This window comes from Lepus europaeus, chromosome 10 (genome assembly GCF_033115175.1).
Source record: "Lepus europaeus isolate LE1 chromosome 10, mLepTim1.pri, whole genome shotgun sequence".
NCBI classification, from domain to species: domain Eukaryota; kingdom Metazoa; phylum Chordata; class Mammalia; order Lagomorpha; family Leporidae; genus Lepus; species Lepus europaeus.
In genome coordinates, this window is record NC_084836.1 from 104,887,071 (window position 1) to 104,906,184 (window position 19,114).

Below are 19,114 nucleotides of genomic sequence, written 5' to 3' on the forward strand. Positions count from 1 at the left end.
TCTTTCCCAAGGCCAGGTATTTCCCTTTATACCCTTTTTTTTTTTTTTTTAAGATTTATTTATTTTATTTGAAGGGCAGAGTTACAGAGAGGCAGAGGCACAGAGAGAGAGGAGAGGTCTTCCATCCACTAGTTCACTTCTGAAATGGTTGCAATGGCTGGAGCTGAGCCAGTCTGAAGCCAGGAGCCAGGAGCTTCTTCTGGGTCTCCAACATGGGTGCAGGGGCCCAAGGACTTGGGCCATCTTCTATTGCTTTCCCAGGCCATAGCAGAGAGCTGGATTGGAAGAGGAGCAGCTGAGACTCAAACTGGTGCCCATTTGGGATGCCAGCACTGCAGGCGGTGGCTTTACCTGCTATGCCATAGTCCTGGCCCCGTCTATTATATCTTATTACTCACTTGTCACTGGGCTTGGTAGTATTTCAGTGATGTTTCTGCGGACAGTTTGATTCTCTGCTTGCTTTGTTCTGATAATTTTGACTTTGGGCTAAGATCACGTATTTGGAAGAAGAACCTCAAATTTGGAATTGTGAGGGCCAACTCATTCTTCATCTAAGTCTTACAGGGTTTTTCCTTTATGTCACTTCTTACTAAGCACCCTCTGACTTCCCAGAGAAAGCCATTCCATCATTTATTTGGCAGGTCTGACTCTTTATGATTTCCACTCAGAATGGGGAAGAATTTCAAAAAATTCAATTTGAGAGAGAACGTATAGACTTCTTATAACCTGGGTTGTTTCCCTGAGTTAGTGTCCATGTCTCCTCTAAAGTGTGGTTCCCGTAACAGATGCCACAAAGGTTTAGGGTCATCTAATCAGCACGGTGACTGTGTCCTCTCCTGTAAGCAGCCAAACACCGCAGTCGCGATTGTGGCCGCTCCTTTCCTTTGCCCCTTCTTTCGGCAGATGTCTGCTGAGTTTCCGAGGTGGACCAGGGAGGGTGCCAGGTGCCCAGAGATGAGTGAGAGTGATCTTGTGGTTCTGATTTGTACTGTAGTTACAGTCGACTGAACCCACCAAGCCCTTTGTGCGCATGTGCTCTTATGAAAGTGTATCTTGCCCGCCCCTTGCATTTGTGCTAGACTTTTTAGTTTAGTGCCGTTTTCTGTGTGGATCCAGCTAATGTTCCTCCAGTCAGATTTGGCACATTATCATTGCCTGGAGCTTTTGAACTGATTCTGTCAGCTGCTGTGTTTGCTGTCTCTTTAAGCTTTGCGTTAGGTGACATTCGCTAAGTTTACCTTTTACTTATCTTCACCCAAGTCATTGACCAAAAAATAACAACAAGAGAAAAGTAGCTGATGTAAACAGGCGGGAGCACGAGCCCTGCAGGGTATCATCGGAGGGCCTTTCCAAGCTGGCATTCATTCACCGATTAACACCAAATCCCCAAATCTTGCCCTTGCACTCAACGTGATTGTGTTTATTACTGTGTAGTGGCCAGTCTCCTTTGCCAGTTCTTCTAGGTGAACTGTAAAAATCTTCTGTCAAGTTACTCTCCAGAAATCCAGTTGTTTTTATAAAATACCCGTGCTAGGCAGAGAAGCTGTGGAGCTCTACTGAGGCCACCGAGTGTAGAGATGACGTGGAGCCGCTGCGTCACGGAACATCCGATGGCTTCCATGCCAGCCCTCCTGTGCAACAACTGACTTGGCTTCCACCCTTCAGGGGGTGGGGAACTCACTCAGAAGTGGCTCGACCTGGTGTCTGTATGGATGCTGGCTCTGCAGGCGGCAGCTTTACCCACTGTGCCACAACGCCAGCCCCCAAACATTTAACTATTAAAACACCTGAAAACACAAAAGAACCATAAGATACATTTGACCTTAACATAGAAAAGACCTTGCTCAGGATACCTGTAAAACAGAGTTCATGAAGGCAAAAACTTGACTCCTTTACTACTACTTTTAAACACCTTTAAGTCAAAAAAACAAGACCAAACAAAAAAATCCTTTACGTCAAAAGTATATTGTGCAAATTAAAGGGCAAACACTTGTCTCTGGTTTGTTTTGCAACAAATTTTCTTAATTTAGAGAGCATTTTAAAATTAACAAATAAAAACAATCTGATGTAAAAATGGGCAGAGATACAAATAGTAAACATTGAAATGATGTTAATCTCAAAAAAAAAAAAAAAAACCACAGGCTGCCAACATGATGCAGTGAGTTAAGCCACTGCTTGCCATGCCAGCATCCCATATTGGAGCACCAGTTCAAGTCCCTGCTGCTCTGCTTCCAATTCAGCTGCCAGCTGATACACTCAGGAAAGCAGCGACTGATGGCCCCTGTGAGACTTGTGAGTACACACGAGACTTGTGTGAGTACACATGTGAGACCAGGATGAAGTGTGGAGCCCCAGCCATTTCAGAAGTGAACACATGGATGAAAGATCTCCCGTCCCCTGTCTCTCCTTTTCTCTCTCTCACTCTGCCTTTCATAAAATAAATAAATCTTTAAAAATTTTTTTTTGGAAAAAATCTTCATTCCCATCTGGACTGGAAATGGAGATTTTAAATAGTTAATACTGTTTGTGAAGAGGATAGGGAAACCATACACTATTGGTACCTTTCTGGCAGCATATGTGGCTTTGACTTGGCACTTTCCTTCCTGGGAATTTATCCTAATGCTTAATTATGAATGCATTCTTCTAAGTGTCATTTGTTACAGGGGTGGAATTGGGACCATCTGAATATCTGACAAAGCGGAATGTTTAAATAAATTATGGTACAGCTACACAATGGAATACTATGTGACTATTTAAAACTTTTTTAATTTTTAATTTTTTTTTTTTGACAGGCAGAGTTAGACAGTGAGAGAGAGATAGAAAGAGAGAAAGGTCTCCTTCCATTGGTTCACCCCCCAAATGGCCACCAGGGCCGTCGTACTGCGCCGATCCAAAGCCAGGAGCCAGGTGCTTCCTCCTGGTCTCCCGTGCGGGTGCAGGGCCCAAGCACTTGGGCCATCCTCCACTGCCTTCCTGGGCCGCAACAGAGAGCTGGACTGGAAGAGGGGCAACCAGGACAGAACCGGCGCCCAACTGGGACTAGAACCCAGGGTGCCAGCATTGCAGGTGGAGGATTAGCCTGGTGAGCTGCGGCACCTGCCTAAAACTTTTTATTTAAAACAAGAATTTCAGATAAACTTCAGCTCCCATGCATGCCTTGTGGCTGGTAGTCTCTTGAAAGAGTGTTGAGAAGGATTCTGAAGCCATATCTGGGCTCAGCAGGGAAGAGTGCTGTGGTGAGGGAGGAGAGAACGACTGTGTGTGTCAGGTGTTGGCTTCCTGTGGTGGAAGGATGTTTAATGATACAGGAAGTGTTTAGTCCGTGTTAACGACAATGATAAACATTGAATATAGAACTACATGCCACCTATGCTGACTTTTACCGGGTAGCGGGGAGAAGGTCTGTAAGTTGAGAAAACCGAACCCTTTCTGATTAATAGGATTCTATTTACTTCTTTGAGGGCTTATCTTTTCCCAGTTTTCTACAAAAAAAAAAAAAATAGTGTTCTATGATCAGAGAAAAATAGGTAAATGTTACTAAAAATAGGAGTGGGGAAAACCAACAGTAAGGAATATCACCTAAGAAAGGGGCAGGTCTTAAAGGATTAACAGCGTGTGGCTTGTGTTCTTAACGGGTCCAGATTTCTGGAGTGGTGACGCCCATCCCAGCCTCTGGCCGTTAAGGATCCCGTGGGACTTCAAGAGTCCCTGCTTACGCTGCGAGGATTTGTGGCCCTGGTTCAGTTAAGAAAGCATCTGTGGGTGTGAGGCCAAAGATCCGGTTGCTGTCTTCCAGAGAGGTTAGACACACTCGTCACAGTGTGGTGCAGCGCTCTCATAGTGAGAGCCCAGGCCTGGATACAGTTAGCCACGTTAGCCGCTGTTCCAGCCACGCTCTCCGTGGTCATCATTTTCCCTTTACAGTAGCTCTGTGAGGTGCCTTTATCGTCTCCATTCACAGATGAAGGAACCGAGCATAGAGGGGCTAAGAGGCTGAGCCAGGGTCACACCCGGGCCGTCTGGCTCCAGCTTCCTCTCAGGTGTTCTCAATCAGGTATCGTTCCATTGCTCTGCATGGCTTAGCTCCTCTTCTCAGGTAGACCTTCTTGTCCTGTCTGTCCAAGGCTTCGTGGCTGCTGTGGGGGCAGGCATGTGGTCCCTGCAGGGTAGCTGTGTGCTTAGTGCAGGCGTGGCTTTGCTGAAAGGCTCTGGGGTAGAAAGGGCATGTGAGGCATGATGGTGAGGCTCGGTCTGCCGGACTCGGGCAACTCTGGCCCGTTACTCAGCTCCTGGGAGGAGCTTTGCGAAGGGCAGGACAGTTTGGAATAGCTGCAGAATCTCACTGTTTCCTATGGGTGAGGGGAATGATTGGGCATTGATCTGAAGTGGGGAGTAAGAGGAACCATTTTTGGATTAGCGGGATAACCATGGTCAGGGCAGCTGAGTGAATTGCCACACCGAGGGGTCAGGTAGCTAATCCATAGGACTGGTGGGCAGATCATTTAATGCCACAAAAATGCTTTGGGAGCTTCTGAAAGGCAGCTTGTGACTGCAAAAATAAGGGGAACTCAGTAATGAGATCTGAATCCAGGATTGATTTTTGTAATGAGGAAATCGATTTCCCAAGGAAATGCTGTGACAGGATGATGTTTGGATGAGTGTACGTCTTGGTTGGTCTGGCGTGGATGCTTTGACAGATTTTCTCTTTGTCTGGATCATGTTGCTGTTTGCTCCTCTGTGCTGATCCAACCTCCTTTTTTTTTTTCCTCCTAGGTTCATGGAATCTGAGCTGGACCTAAACGATATCATTCAAGAGATGCACGTGGTGGCCACCATGCCAGACCTGTACCACCTTCTGGTGGAGCTGAACGCCGTGCAGTCGCTTCTGGGGCTGCTGGGACACGATAACACAGATATCCTTTCAGATCCGCCTGCCCCGGGGAGGCCGACGTGGTGGGAAAGCGCTGTTTCCTCTCCTCTCCTGTCTGCCTCTGCTGATGTGTGCTGTCACGTCCGCTCTTCTATTTCCATTCTAATTATCTCCCATCTTGAAATGCACTCTGCTCCTTGCTCATTCGAAAATCAGGTTTTTATCTTTTAACAGATCTTGGGCAATCCTTAATTGTCCTATTTGCTCTTAATAGTACTTGAATTTATCTTGATGTATCTGTTCATACGTTAGCAGCATTAATTTTCAGCTTCTGCATCGGGAGGCCTTCACAGAGGCAAGGCCATGCAGATTGGAATTTGTAGTTGTCGACATCGTTCTGCTAACAGATGGCCTGGCGGAGGCAGGCCCGGAGGAGGCAGTGAACCGTGGTAGACTGCACACATTGGCATGTCCGGGAGGATGGGGGAGTTTGTTTTATCCACGGCCGTATTCTCAGGTCCTGACAAAAGACTAGTGTGCAATAAACAGCATTTAAATATCTGTTGAAAGATCAATGGACCTAAACAGGTGATCTGGGTTTGACCTCCTAGTTTCATTTCTTGAATAAAACCGGGGGGGGGGGGGCTCCCTGCCTTAGTGTTCTCACCTGCAAAAGTAGAGTTAATGACTTCTGCCTCTCAGTGCTGTTGAGAGGATCAAAGGAGTGGTGTAAGTGCTGAGCGCAGTCCCTGGTACGTAGTAGGCACTTAGCCAGTGTTCCCCGTAACTGACTCTGGCTCATGACTTCCAAAGCCATTTTCTACTTTGTCTCCACTTCCATGCGTGCAGTGCCTTTCACCTGAAAGGTTTCTGATGTGCCTGTGGCCGGTGTTACCTTCATTAACCACATTCTCTTCCGCTAGTTGTTCTGTTGGAACCCAGCTCTCAGGAGGTAGGAGACGAACGTCGTCACCTGCCTGAGTGATATTCGTGGGGAGACTGCTGCTGCTCCATGGTATTTTCATCTTGCTGCTAATCTCTCTCCTGAGAGCATGTCTGACTAGGTTCTTCCTGCCTGATAATTCTCACGGAAATAAATCAGGGCGTAACTCTACTGCAGCCTTTCTGAAGGGCAATCTTACGGCACTTCTGATGCTTGGTAGGACGGTAGGTGGAACAGAGAACCGCGCTGCCGGTGTCCAGGATAAGGCCTGTGTCTGCCGTGGGGTTCTGGGTTGTGTGAGAGCCCTGGCTGGTTAGCTTGTTTCTGGGTGAGGTGGGTCTGAATTTGTTCAGCTCGCATGCTTTGGGCGCTTCTGATGCATCGCGTACGGTGCTAGGCCTTGAAGAACCACGCGCTGACCTGGGTGCCCAAACAGCATCGCTGAGTGACCACAAGTGGGCTGCTGTAGCAAAGCTGTGTAAGCGGGAGGCTGATGAGCAGCCGCTTCCGCTCCTTGCTCTGGAGGCTGGAAGTCCTAGGTCCGAGGTCAGGACACCGGCAGTTTCAGTGTCTGGTGAGGGCCTTTCCTGCTTCGGAGACAGCCGTGTTTTCCTCGTGTCCTCACGTGGTGAACGGACGGAAGGAGGGGGCCGGGGCTGCTTTCTAAGGGCGCTAATCCCCTTTGCGGGTCTTTGCCTTCCTATTCCCTTCCTGCAGGCTCCCCTCTAACTGCTGTTAAGTGGGGCTTCGGCTCAGCGTGGCAGCTTTGGTGGGGGATAGAAATGCTGTGTCTGTAGCAGGGACTTGCCTTCAGGCTCTCCTTGTTCGAGGTCTTGAGTGGCTCTCACAGATTGAGTGACTCGGAGTTCTCCTTGGAACTGCACATTTCCATTGACCCACAGAAGTCAATCAGATGCTAGTGATAACCTAGCCTGGAGCCTTGCATATTTGGTGACAAGTCTGAGAGCAGGTGCGGCTCAACTACATGTTGAGGTTGAGGCTGGCACTCCAGGCCCCTGGTTTCTAGTCCTTTGTCCTGCTGCTGCCCCTCAAGTCTTCCGACAGAGCTGCAGAGTCGTGGTCACTCGTGGTCACTCGTCAGGCTGGCATTCATACAGTGATTACCCATTTGGTTTCCGGAAACTCAAGTCTCATTCTTATTTTTTCTTTTCTTTTTTTTTTGACAGGCAGAGTGGACAGTGAGAGAGAGAGACAGAGAGAAAGGTCTTCCTTTTGCCGTTGGTTCACCCTCCAATGGCCGCCGCGGTAGGCGCGCTGCGGCCGGCGCACCGCGCTGTTCCGATGGCAGGAGCCAGGTGCTTCTCCTGGTCTCCCATGGGGTGCAAGGCCCAAGGACTTGGGCCATCCTCCACTGCACTCCCTAGCCACAGCAGAGAGCTGGCCTGGAAGCGGGGCAACCGGGACAGGATCGGTGCCCCGACCGGGACTAGAACCCGGTGTGCCGGCGCCGCAAGGCGGAGGATTAGCCTGTTGAGCCACGGCGCCGGCCTCATTCTTATTTTTTCAACTCCAAGTACTAGCCGCAGCTTCCCCGAGACACTGACGATGTGCTGATTTCTCCAGGCCGGCTCCTCGGGGGGACGAGAGTGACACAGCGAGCACTGTTGGACACCAGCATGCTCCGGCAGCAAAGGCAAGGGCACAGATGTTCCGACTTGTAAAGTTCTGGTCTTTAACAAAAGAAAAAAGCCCGTCCCCCATAATCAGTCTGACAGACTGCCACCTCCCTCCTCTTTGCCCAGAGCTGAACTGTTTTCTCCCCCACTTGTGTGCCGACCTTCACCCTGCTGCCCTGGTGATATTTTTTAAAATCTGATTTTTAATTACGCCCTACATCACATTTAAAGTGCATTCGAAATTTTCTTAATTACCTTAATTTTAATTAGATGCAGCAATTAGGGTAAATGTCATCTTCCTCAAAATACCATTTTTCTTGAAAATGACTGCAGGCAAGGGGACTCGTCCCTGACATAGCCACTCTCGGCTGGAACCCTGATCTCCCCGCCGTGCTGCGCTTGGCGTCTTGTCTTATCTGTGATCTATAATGGAAATTTTTTCTTCAGAAACGGTTGTTAACAATTTACTGTTGTACAGCTGTAACTGCCCAAAACACCTTACCATGAATAAACAATTTCACGGCAGTCTTGTCTTAAATTTTTCATCTTTTTTTAACTCTTCATTTATCATCCAAGACCGTACATGGCTGGTTACGTTCCCAGCAAGCACAGGTCATCTTTGCTTTGTCCTTTTCTGAGGAAACATAGACTATGGGGATTTTAATTGGATCATAGGCTGGTTTTTTTATTTTTTAATTTTTTTTTCTAACCTTAAGAGGCAGAGGATGTGAGAAAACAGCTTGTGCCCGGCCCTTTCAACCGTGAGAAGCTGCTTCGGAGTTGATTCTGGCGCTCTGCATCGTTGCCACCGGCGAGGGCTTGTCAGCGCCTCTGGGCCTTGTCTCCCCCCTTGAGGGCTGGAGCGCAGCCGTCGGTTGGCTGCCAGGTGGAGTTCTGATCTGAGAAGCGCACCTCTTGGGGGAGGGCCTTGGAGGGGTGCACCCCTCACACAGCGTTGAAGACTCCCTCACTCCAGATACATGCAGAGGGAGCGTGAGGTGGAATCCAACAGCTGCTGCTGCCTCAAAATATTGCTCTTTTAAAATAATGTTCCCTGAATGTCATCAAAACATATTTTGAGCACCTTATTTTTTGTGAGCCTTTCGCAGTGTCTTTATAGAAAAATAAAAGCAGAGGTACATGTAAAGATACGTTCTCGAGGTATTGTTACAACAACAGTCTGGGTGCCCTTGTTTAAGCCATACTTATTCAGTGTTCCTAAAGGAACAGGAGGAAAAAAACAAGGAGGCGATGCAGCTGATCACCCTTGTGCTGCCAACAAAAAGATTCCCCGTCGTGCTAGGTCCTAGCTTTCTGTTTGTGTGTGGCATTCGCCCTGTTCTGACTGACAAGTCACTGGAGTCTTCCTGGTTTGTCACTGGCTTTGACTGGCTCCTCCTCGTGTAAGTGTGTTGGGTGTCGTTAGGGAAAAGGAGAAGTAATGCCTGCAGTCAAGAGCAGGACAGCGGAATTCCTCCCCTTGGTGTGTGTCACATGTCCAGAGCCCAGAGGGGGTCACCTCTGGCTGGGAAGGGGTCAGGGAGTGGAGACGGGTGAGCTTTTGATAGATGTGGAGATTCGAGAGCATTTCCGGCTTATTTTCATGATCTTGACCTTGGCAATGGAAATCGCCATTCTTCATATGCTAGAAACTGGTATGGTCATGCTGGCTGCTTAAAAAAATGTGATATGATATCAGGTCCATGGCTTTATTTAAAAAAAAAATTAGTAATCATGATTCCTGCTTCCCAGCTAAATGCTCTATTTTTTAATAAAAAAATCAAGTAATCTAAACCCAGTTTATTGAAAGTCTGCTTTCTTTCCACCCTTTGTGGTTCAGCAAAACGAGGCCTCACTGTAATGTTAACTTAAGGCCTTGGGACAGTGGGTTGCATACTAATAGGTGAGAAAGGAGAAATCGGTTAGTGTCGGAATGGATTCTCCTTGGTGCTGACGGGACAGCTCTTTCGTGTGTGAAATAGTTTCAAGGAGTGGCCGTGAGCGCTGGGGCTTTCTGATTTACTGTTGAGTTTTCTCAGACTCTGGGAAGCCAGGGGGACCTGTAGAGCTGTCCAGCTGGATCTGGGGAAGGATTACTGCAGGAGTTTGGAAACTAAGAAGTAGACGGGTTTTTTTTAGACCAGTAGGGATCGATTGTACTTGAACAATTTGAGCCCGAGAATGCTGAAGTGGAACAAACTGACTGAGACATCCCATGTTATCCCAGGGAGTCTGTACAGCAGTCGGGGTGCCTAGTGTTACAGACCCAGTGTTAATGAACAAGAATAGGGCTGGGAAGGGTTTGAACCTCCTAAGGGGCTTTTACTAATTGGACTGGGAGGGAGTTGGTTACTGCTCCATTGCGTTTCTACAAACGCTGGCTAACAAGTCTTGCATATCTTAAGCTGTTGTTTTGCTGGGAACAACTCATGTTGATATTTCCGGAATGAAAATTACATTTGTGAGAATTTACTTCTTTTTCTCCTCTGTCCTCTGACTTCTTTGATAATGTGTATTGATAAGCCACCCATTTTTTTCCCCCAGCCAGTTAAAGATGCTCTAGAGAAAGGCAGAGTAAGTAAAAAGTATGAAAATGGCAATTGGGAAAAGGACGTCTCAGTGTGACTTGTGACCATTCGCGTGGGTTTTTGGTGAAGTTCGTGCTCTTGGAAGGTTAGGGTGGCTGTGGTCTGCTGTGGACATTCTCCCGTAGCATAGCATTTAGCAAGTACTTAGTGAGTGTTGAATGTCTGTATTTGCCCTTTTATATTAGTTTGATCTAGGACTGGGATAAAAATAAAAGTCCCAGTTCATTCTAGGTAGCAGTGTGCCAGCTGTTTTGAAAGGAGATAAAGACCATTTTGTCTGTGTTTTGAAATTCATCTGCATTAATTGAGCTATATTTGATCGTGGTACCAGTCTAGGAATAAAGGGAAGAAGATTTTTAAAAAAACCCAACTAAATCAGTTATATCCTCTGACTGTACTGGCTCATTTTCTTAAAGCCTTTTTGAAATGACTTTTTTTTTTTTTTTAATCTGTTTAATGTGTCTTGTTCCTTTCTCTGTTCGGTTTTTGGTTTTTGTTTTAATAATTTTGTTCCTTGTGGACACATTTCACTGGAGATGAATGAGATTAGCATTCAGTTTCTGTACCAAGCCTCAAAGTGGGATCAGGCCAAGACACAAATATCCAGCACCCCAAAATAGAAGTAAGCACCACTCTTTCTCCGTAAACCATGGTGTTCTGTGTCCGGCCGCTCTGTTCTACTTTTCTGGTATTGTGCTGGCTTTTTGGCCCAGTAGTGGACAGGTATAGAAGGAGTGAGTGGGGTCGCCCTTCTACTCGACATGACAAAACAGGCTATCAAAAACTGTTTTAGTAATTCGTGGAAAGACAGGCTCTCTGTTTTCCCATTATACTCGGATGGGAGAGCCTTTTACCTTGTGAAATGAAATTGTTAACTACAGTGGAAAAACCCATCACCACGGCCAGTATCCGCTTGTGAGGACATGCGAGCTGGGCGGCCGTTCATGCTGAATTTTCTCATCAGGACTCAGCATTCGTCTGTCTGTCTCTGGGTTCAGTTCTCATTCCTCTTTCTGGTCTTCAAGTGACCTCCTGTCTACTGGGTCAGATTGCATTACCCAGGAGTTGGTGATAACAAGTATGGACTCGTTATTGCCTTGCTGAAATGCTCTTTTGTGAAAGCTGGACATTTATGTAAAATCAGTTAGGGGTAGGCGAGATGAGATGTTTATCAGACCTGGTAGGTGGCTGATTCCTTCTTCAACTGCTCACCTGAGGCAGGAAAGTGGGCAAAGAGCTAGCCCCTGGAACAAACATTTTAAGAAATGACTTTTCTTGGTAACAGATATGTACCTGTTCCTATATAAAATTATCACCATTGTCAACTCTTTTCCTTTCCTTTCTTTTTTGTTAAAAGTCCCTAGGCTTAATGTGACACCTTGGTGAGCTTAGTGTTAAGACTAATCAGAGAAAACCACACTATTAACGCTCACAAGACAGTAGAGAATGGAGAGGGAGTTGATCAATCGGAATGTGTGAGGTGCGTCTGAAATAAAATTGGATCCTTCGACCTGCTGTAACCCAGCGAGGGAGGAGTGTACTGTTGTTAGCTTCAATCTTGGGTTTTAGAGACTTTTCAAAAAACAAAGGCAGTGGCGAGGTCTTTGGGTATTCTCTGGGAATTGTTACTGGCAATCTGTATTGTGAGTGTTGTAACTTACTTGACTTTTGACACACTTGGCTTCGGTTGTTTCTCATAGCTCACCCCCATTTCACAGATGAGGACGCTAAACTGTTAGCAGATAAAGGAGCTTGTACCAGATTGCATGGGAACGCGGAGCAAAGGTGAAGGTTGCCTGACCACGTGGTCAAGCTCGCTCTGACTCTTCATCGATCGCTCTTTCAGATGGACACTCTTCGACTTACACAGTGATTGTGCCTACTAAACTCTGCGTTAAGTTGGAGATAGCATAAGTCAAAAATGCATTTAATACTTCTCACCTACTGAACATGGTAGCTTCGTGACACAGAGTGCTGTGGGGTGTTGGCTGTTTCATCTTGTGGTCTTGTGGCTGATGGGAGCTGTGGACCAGCATCACCAGGGAGGATCCTATATCATCAGCTCAGGAAAAGATCAAAATTCAAAATGCAATTTTTACTGAATGTACACTGCTATTGCACAGTGGTAAAGCTGAAAAATTCTAAGTTGGGAGCCATCTGTACAACACTTGTCTGTTGAGGCTGTTTAATAATTACCACATGCAAGTTGGTAAGAATTTAACCATCCATGGCACTCTTCTAAGGGATGTAATGTAACACTTAGTGCACGCTTGGTTCACATCCCTTTCCTCTACACATCTGACTCTGCAGTGGATAGATGAGAGATGAAATGTCGCCATGCATGTTAGATAAGCATGTGAATAGATTAGAAGGTTTTTACATCTCATAGTCAAGAACTTTTCCAAAAAGTAAACGCTCTTAAAAAGAGGATGAAAGGGAGGTGTAGACATTTTGCTCTTTTTCCTAGGGCTTTTAATAATTTATCATAGAAATATAGGGCAGCTATTCTTTTCATTTCAGTTAGTTTATTTTTGTTTGAAAGGCACAGAGCGAGAGACAGAGAGAGATCTTGCATGTCATCTGCTTGTTTACTCCTCAGATTCCTGCAACAGATGGAGTTAGGCCAGGCTAACGCTGGGAGCTGGGGACTCCATTGAGGTTGAGGTCTGCCACATAGTGGCAGGGACCCAACTACTGGAACCATTTCACCTGCTGCCTCTCGGGGTGAGCTTAGAAGCTTGAGTTGGGAGAGTTTGGTTCAGGTTCCAGCCGGGTACTCCGATGTGGGCTGTAGGTTTTCCAAGGGCATCTTAAATGCTGTGCCAAATGCCTGCCTAGGACAGCTGCTTTTCCTATGGTTGTGGCAGGATCCAAAGCTAGAATTCACCTGAATCTAGCCTTGCTTGACCTGGTGCATTAATACGAGGTATAATCGCCAAAGTGCTGTCATTAGACCTAGATGGGCCTAGCACTCTCCTTTTCTATTACAGTGACCTTTAGGTAACTTTTTCTCTCTGGCTTGAGCTTCTTTACCTCTAATATGGTGGTGACGTTTGACCTTAAAATGCCATGAAAGTTCAGTAGCATGGGATCTGGCATGGTGACGGCTTTCAAAAATGGTGGGGGCCAGAGTTGTTGCACAGTGGGTCAAGCAGGTGTTGTGTTGCTGGCGTCCATATTGGAATGCCAGTTTAAGTCCTAGCTGCTCTGCTTCTGATCCAGTTCTCTGCTAATGTGCCTGGGAAGGCAATAGGGGATGGCTCCGGTACTTGGGCCCTGCTACTCACATGGGATATATGGATGGAGTTCCTGGCTCCTGGCTTCAACCTAGTTCAGTCTTGTTTGTTGTAGCCATTTGGGGAGTGAACCAGCAGATGGAAGATATGTCTCCCCTTACCCCTAGCCCCCACACCCTGTCACTCTGCCTTTCAAATAAATAATTATTTTTTAAAAGCTGGTGGCTATTTATGATGGTGACTATTTCGGTCTTTAAAGAAGAACTACTAATTCCTGCCAGTCAAGGTTTCTAGGGGTTAGTTGGTATCTTGGTTGATATATTTTTTAAATTGAGTCTAATTGTTTTTGTTTTGGTTTACTTTTGTGTCAAGTGTGACACATGGTGTTTTGTGTAAACAGCTTTCTGGGTGCTTTGTTAATGAAGGTTTTAAGCAGGAAGGATTTTTGTCCCGAGACCTCTGAGCTCTTCATATACTTCATTGTATAGCATTCTCATATTCTGTGTGACTCTCTTTACAAGTGGAGGAGTGGGGCAGCCATTTGACACAGCACATCAGATGCCCACATCCCATGTCAGAGTGCCTGGGTTTGCGTCCTTGCTCTGCACCCAAATCTAGCTTCCTGCTACTGAGTACCCTGGGAGGCAGCAGGTGAAGCTCAAGTAGCTGGGTCCCTACCACCCATGTCAGAGACCTGGCTTGAGTTCAGGCTCCTGGGCAGTTTTGTAGTAAACCAGTGGATGGGAGTTTCCCCTCCTTCTCCCTCTCCCTCCCTCCTTCCTACCCTTCCTCTTTTTCTTCTCCCTTTCCCCTCCTCTCAATAAATATTTGAAAGAGAAAGAGTAAGACTTGGAAAACTTATTTACTTATTCATGCCAGTCAGCTGGTCAGTTAGAGATGAGTAAATGGAATCTCTGAGTAATTTTTTTTTTTTCAGCAAAAGACATTCATAAAAATTTGCAGAACATCAGTTAGCAAGTCCTGTCGCTCTTGTTAATATGTCCTGCATCTTTCACGTTCACTCAGATCTAATGAAACTGCCCTGGCTGTGACCTCGTCTCCCTGCTGGGCTCCACTGTCTGTAGTAGCTTTGGAATAGGTCTTCCTGCTTCAGGCCTGCCTCCCAACCCTCTGCCAGCTGCTGCTCACTCAGCGTTAGCTAGGTTTTCCAGGGGTATTCTCCTGTAGTTCCAGTTTTCTCTCTCCCCTCTCATCCGCAGGTGCCTTTGCACACCCTAGTGTCTCTGCTTGCAGTCAGTCGGTTTTGGTTCCCAGCCCGGCTGCGCTCACGTCCTCAGTCGCCTCCTTTGTGGCTGGTTGGCTTCCAGCAGATCCTTCTGACTTCCCAGCTCGGTCTCACTGGCCGCTTCTCAGGAGCACTGCGGTTCGCACTGTCTGTGTTCCTCGTTTGATCCACGCTGGTCAGTGCCTGCGGTACACGGGTTTCTAACCTGCCTCTGATGATCCAACTTCCTCATTGTACAGACGAGGAAACCGAGGCCCAGAGGGAAGAATGGCTTTGGCTTTATCAGCTTCCCAGTGCTTTCTTCATCGTGAGCATTCAGTAAACATGGGTTAACCCAGCAAGGCGCACGCGCGCACGTGTGTGTATGTGCATGTGCTCATGTGTGCACGCACATTCATGTGTGTAAGAGCGGGAGAGATTGCAAGATTGCAGATAAGGAAAGGGAAGTGTGGATGGATGTTTGTCTTCCAAGCTTCGCTCTTTCTCTCGCTCCCGTGTGCTCCCTTTCCCATTTGCTCCTGTCTCTCCTGTTTTCACCTGGTGTCCCCATAGTTTGCCTGCCTCTTAGTCCATCATGGCATTGGAGGGCAGGGGGGCTGCAGGCCTAGCACGATCTCCCGGAGATCATTCCCTCCACATCTTTAGCCAGTCGCGCTCTGATCTCTGAGGACGCCTTGGTGAGCACCAGCCACATCGCCTCCGAAGTCATCACTGCCTTCACAGGTGACCTGTACGAGGCTCTCAGCATTATCCCGAGTGTCAAGAATTCCAACTGGGAGAGAGGGTGAAGGATGGCGGCCTATTTCTCACTGGAAAAGATGTCACCCCCTGCGCAACCAAGTGATCCAGTTAAAGTTTTGAAACTGATGAGAATGCAGAGTTCCTACAGGCTAAGTCGTGAGGAAGGCGGTATAAGGAGGGAGACTGAGCGAATATGCTCACAGCATTTAGTGAATCCCCACTGTGGAGGGAAGCGTGTTGGGGAGATGTTAATGAAACCGGAGTGTGTTAAAGAGAAGTGGTGATAAAGCAATTGATGAGGAAACAGAAGGGAACAAAAGACGTGTGTCAAATGTCAGTAGGGTGTCAGTGTGCACGTGGTGCCCTTAACGAGTTACACATGTGTCCATAGCGGTGGTCGACTTGCTGCAGGAGCTCACGGACATCGACACGCTCCACGAGAGTGAAGAGGGAGCGGAAGTCCTCATCGACGCCCTGGTAAGTTGCACGACCCCCGGGCTTTTGGGGATGTGGGTCAGCATTGGCGGCGGCACCGCTGTCTCTGAGCGGCATCAGGAAGGCATCGGTAGAACTCCGAAAGGCAAGGGGAGTAGGGAAGTAGAGATGCACCCTGTGGGGCACTGTGGTCTTTGGAACTGTGTTAGGTGATGCCTAACTGTAGATGCATAATGTGTATTAAATATCTGCGCCAGCCAGGCCGTGTCTCGTTCTCTTCACTCTTTGGTCCTTAGCACATCCCCGGGTGACTGGCTGTCATCCCTTGTCACTCCCATGCACAGCTATGAAGTGGAGGCTTTGGGAGGCAACACGGGGTGCCCGGGCCATGCTGCTGAGATCTGAGCCCATGTTCCCTTTGCCTCCGAGTTCCTGTTCTCCCCTCCGCCGTGTGTTGTTCCTGGGCTTTCCTGGATGTTTGTTTGCTCTTCTGGGCTTTATAATCACGAGTTTTGTTTTTGAGATCACTGATTTACAGGCAGGTCCTCACTCAGGTTATTCAGAACCAGGCCAGGCTGGCTCCCTGCCTGCGGGAGATTGGGCCACTGGCTTTGTGCATACCTTTTGCTGATCCTCGGATCTTGCCAGGCCTTGGAATCTTCCTCAGCTGTTGTTCCAGGCAGCAGCCAGCCCAAAGGCCTCAGTGTGTGTGGGGAGCCCATCAGTTGGGTCCCAGGAATCTCATTGGGTGGCCTGCAAAGAGACCCAGATGGCCACACTGAGTCACACAGCTAGTCCTGGGACTGCAGAGGCAAGATTGTACCTTCTGCTCCCACCACACTGATCTTGTAGTGCACTGGTGATCAGAGAGGGCTCCAAGGTGGAAAAGGCCCCACAGCCAGCCGGGGGAGAAATGGGTCCAGCCCAGCCCCGCACCTTGACACCGCCTGTGGAGCTCTGTCCATGTCCCCAGCGGCTCTCTTCTTGGAGGCGCTGGGCACTGGCCTCCGCCTCTGCTGCTTTTTCTCCCGGCTAAGAAATGTTCACAAGGACTGATTTCAATGCAGTTCACAGAATTCATCGAAGATCCTTGCAGCTGCTGGTGGAAGAAGCCCCTTGGGTACTCGTTAGGCCACTTTCTGAATCAGAACAAGTGGCTGGGCCCCCAAATGATTCTGAGACCCCACTGCTATCCTACCCATGCCTCAGCTTTCCTCTAAATGCCCTGGACCCCAGAAGTCCACCCCCTCCTGCCACGCCCCCTGCTGGCATTTGGTGTGACAGGTGTTGTGAGCACCCCCACATGAAGAACTCTCTCTCGCAGAGCGGGTAGAGACCAGCAGGGCTGTGTGTGACTGAGCAGGATGCGTGGTTCTGGGGCCGTTCTTCCGAGCCCCAGCCTAGAGCAAGCTGCCACTTTGGTGAATTCAGGGCCTTCATTTTCTCTCTGAACCACTGTACAGGGTGGAAGGGATGCTGTCGGGGTGCTTTGGTTTTGAGGAGCATTTGAGGGGTGCCTGTGGCGCTTGCTCCAGCCCCGTGTCCCCACCGTGTCGTTTGTGCGGTCTTTCCTTGCAGAGGTTAATTACAGTGGCCCTGGACGGGCCTTCCTGCCTGGTTCCCGGGCTGATTGTAATTCCCGCCCTTGGCCTGTGTGAATAGAGAAGATGAGAAGGGGCAGCCAGCCCGGCAGCTGCGTGTAAGACGCGCCAAGGAACAGCGGCTCCCACAAAAGCCCCTTTTGTGTTTTCTGTGTTGCCAAGCCCACCAACAAAAGCTGAATCTTGCAGGTTTTATTGTTTGTTTGGAAAGAAACAGTTCTTCCCCAGCCTGGGGAGCCATTAGGTATAGCTGCAGTAGAGGCTTTTCTGTTTGTTTGTTTCGTTTTTATTGTTATTATTGTTACATTATTTTAAGATTTTGACGGGTACAGCTTTATCCTGGTGGTGCTGGTGTGGATCACAGACACCAGGCATCCCCGGGCTCCGTTGTATCCTGTCTGCAGCCGGTCCAAAGCCATCAGTCAGTAGCAGAGCAGAACCGGCAGGCGGTCTTCCATCTATTTCTTCTACCCTCGTGCCACGTTCAGGAAGAAGTCTTCGTGTTCTCATGTTACCAGGGTTGCGTTGTCTGTGTCATTTTAATTTGACGCCAGTGTCAGGGATGCGGAAGTGCATGAGCAGGGGTTGGAGGGCACGTGGCAGAAGTGATTGTGGCAAGCACCTCGCAGTTTATTGGCTCGCTCCCTCTCCCAGTCGGGAGTCCCAAGCAACAGAACCGCACGTGCGTGGGGAGAGAATGCTGGCGTGGCAGTCATGGGGATCCTTGGGGTTTTCGAGTTTGGTTCAGACCCACCGCTGTTACTTAGGCAGAAGGTGGGTGTCTGTGCTTTGTAGCGAGAGCCAGAAAGGTGAGGCTGTGTGGCCCTGGCGGCCACTCGCGTCTCGCTGCACTCCCGGCGGGCAGTGATCAGATGCAGTCATGTTCCTCCTCGCTGGCCTGCGCACCTGCGGGTTGCAGGCAGCCCCCTGTCCTTTCTCACACTTGGCCTCACGCTTGGCAGGCCTGGCTTCTCAGGGCTGCATGGCTTCTTCCTGCTCCTTCACAGCCTTGCTGAAGCCTGGGCTGGTCTCTCAGGAGTTTCCAGCCTCCTTGCCTCAGCAGACTTCATATTCCCCTGGCACTTCGTGCGTCCTGGCCCTTGTCGCATTGGATTGTAAACATCTGCTTATAGCTGTCTTTCCTGACGTGTCGTCCCCGTCAGCGGAGGGGTCGGCAGTGCCCTGTCACCTCCCAGCTGTGTGTCTTGGGGCAGGCTGCCTGACCTCTGCGGGCTCTGCTCGGGAAATGGAGGTGATGGCAGTGCCTGTCTCACGGCAGCAGAGTGAGGACGAGGCGAGACGTTTCCTGCGTCCCTGGCCGAGTGAAGCCCCAGGACCTGTTCACCGTGCCTGCTGCAGAGGGGCTATGCCTGGCAGATACTGAGTTCTCAGTAAATGTCCACTTAGAGTCACTTGCATCGTCTGCCACGCTGTAAGAGGTCTGCAGTGTTGAAGTTTCACAAACGTGTTTTTTAGGTCAGGAAATGTTTTAGAAAACATTTTATACAAATAGAGGGGAAAAACCCCACAAAATTTGGATGGCACGGACCTAAATAAGAGAGGTGAGGATGGAGGTTTAGTTCGAGAGTTGAAGAGGGGCGAGGAGGGGAGAAGACGTAAGCACTAAAACACGAGGCGGAAGGCTGGAAGTAGCTGTGAGGGCCGTGAGCTTCTGTGTGCTGTCGCCTCAGCTGGGGACTGGTAGGGAGAGACTGCCGAGCCTCAGGGGACAGTGGTCATCCTGAAAGGTGTGGGAGACGTCACAGCCAGAGCAGCTGTGGCGTGGCTGGGCTGTGAAGCTGGCCAGAATGGCTAGG

At 48.7% G+C, this 19,114-nt stretch overlaps 1 protein-coding gene across 1 annotated transcript in view; it reads left to right on the plus strand.

The window, feature by feature from the left end:
- CTNNBL1 (catenin beta like 1) overlaps positions 1–19,114 on the plus strand; it is a 168,406-nt gene that overhangs the window by 50,462 nt on the left and 98,830 nt on the right. The window contains exons 4-5 of the mRNA XM_062204184.1: positions 4,774–4,913; positions 15,641–15,738. Of these exons, the coding sequence (XP_062060168.1) occupies positions 4,774–4,913; positions 15,641–15,738 (238 nt within the window). The remainder of the gene's footprint in view (positions 1–4,773; positions 4,914–15,640; positions 15,739–19,114) is intronic.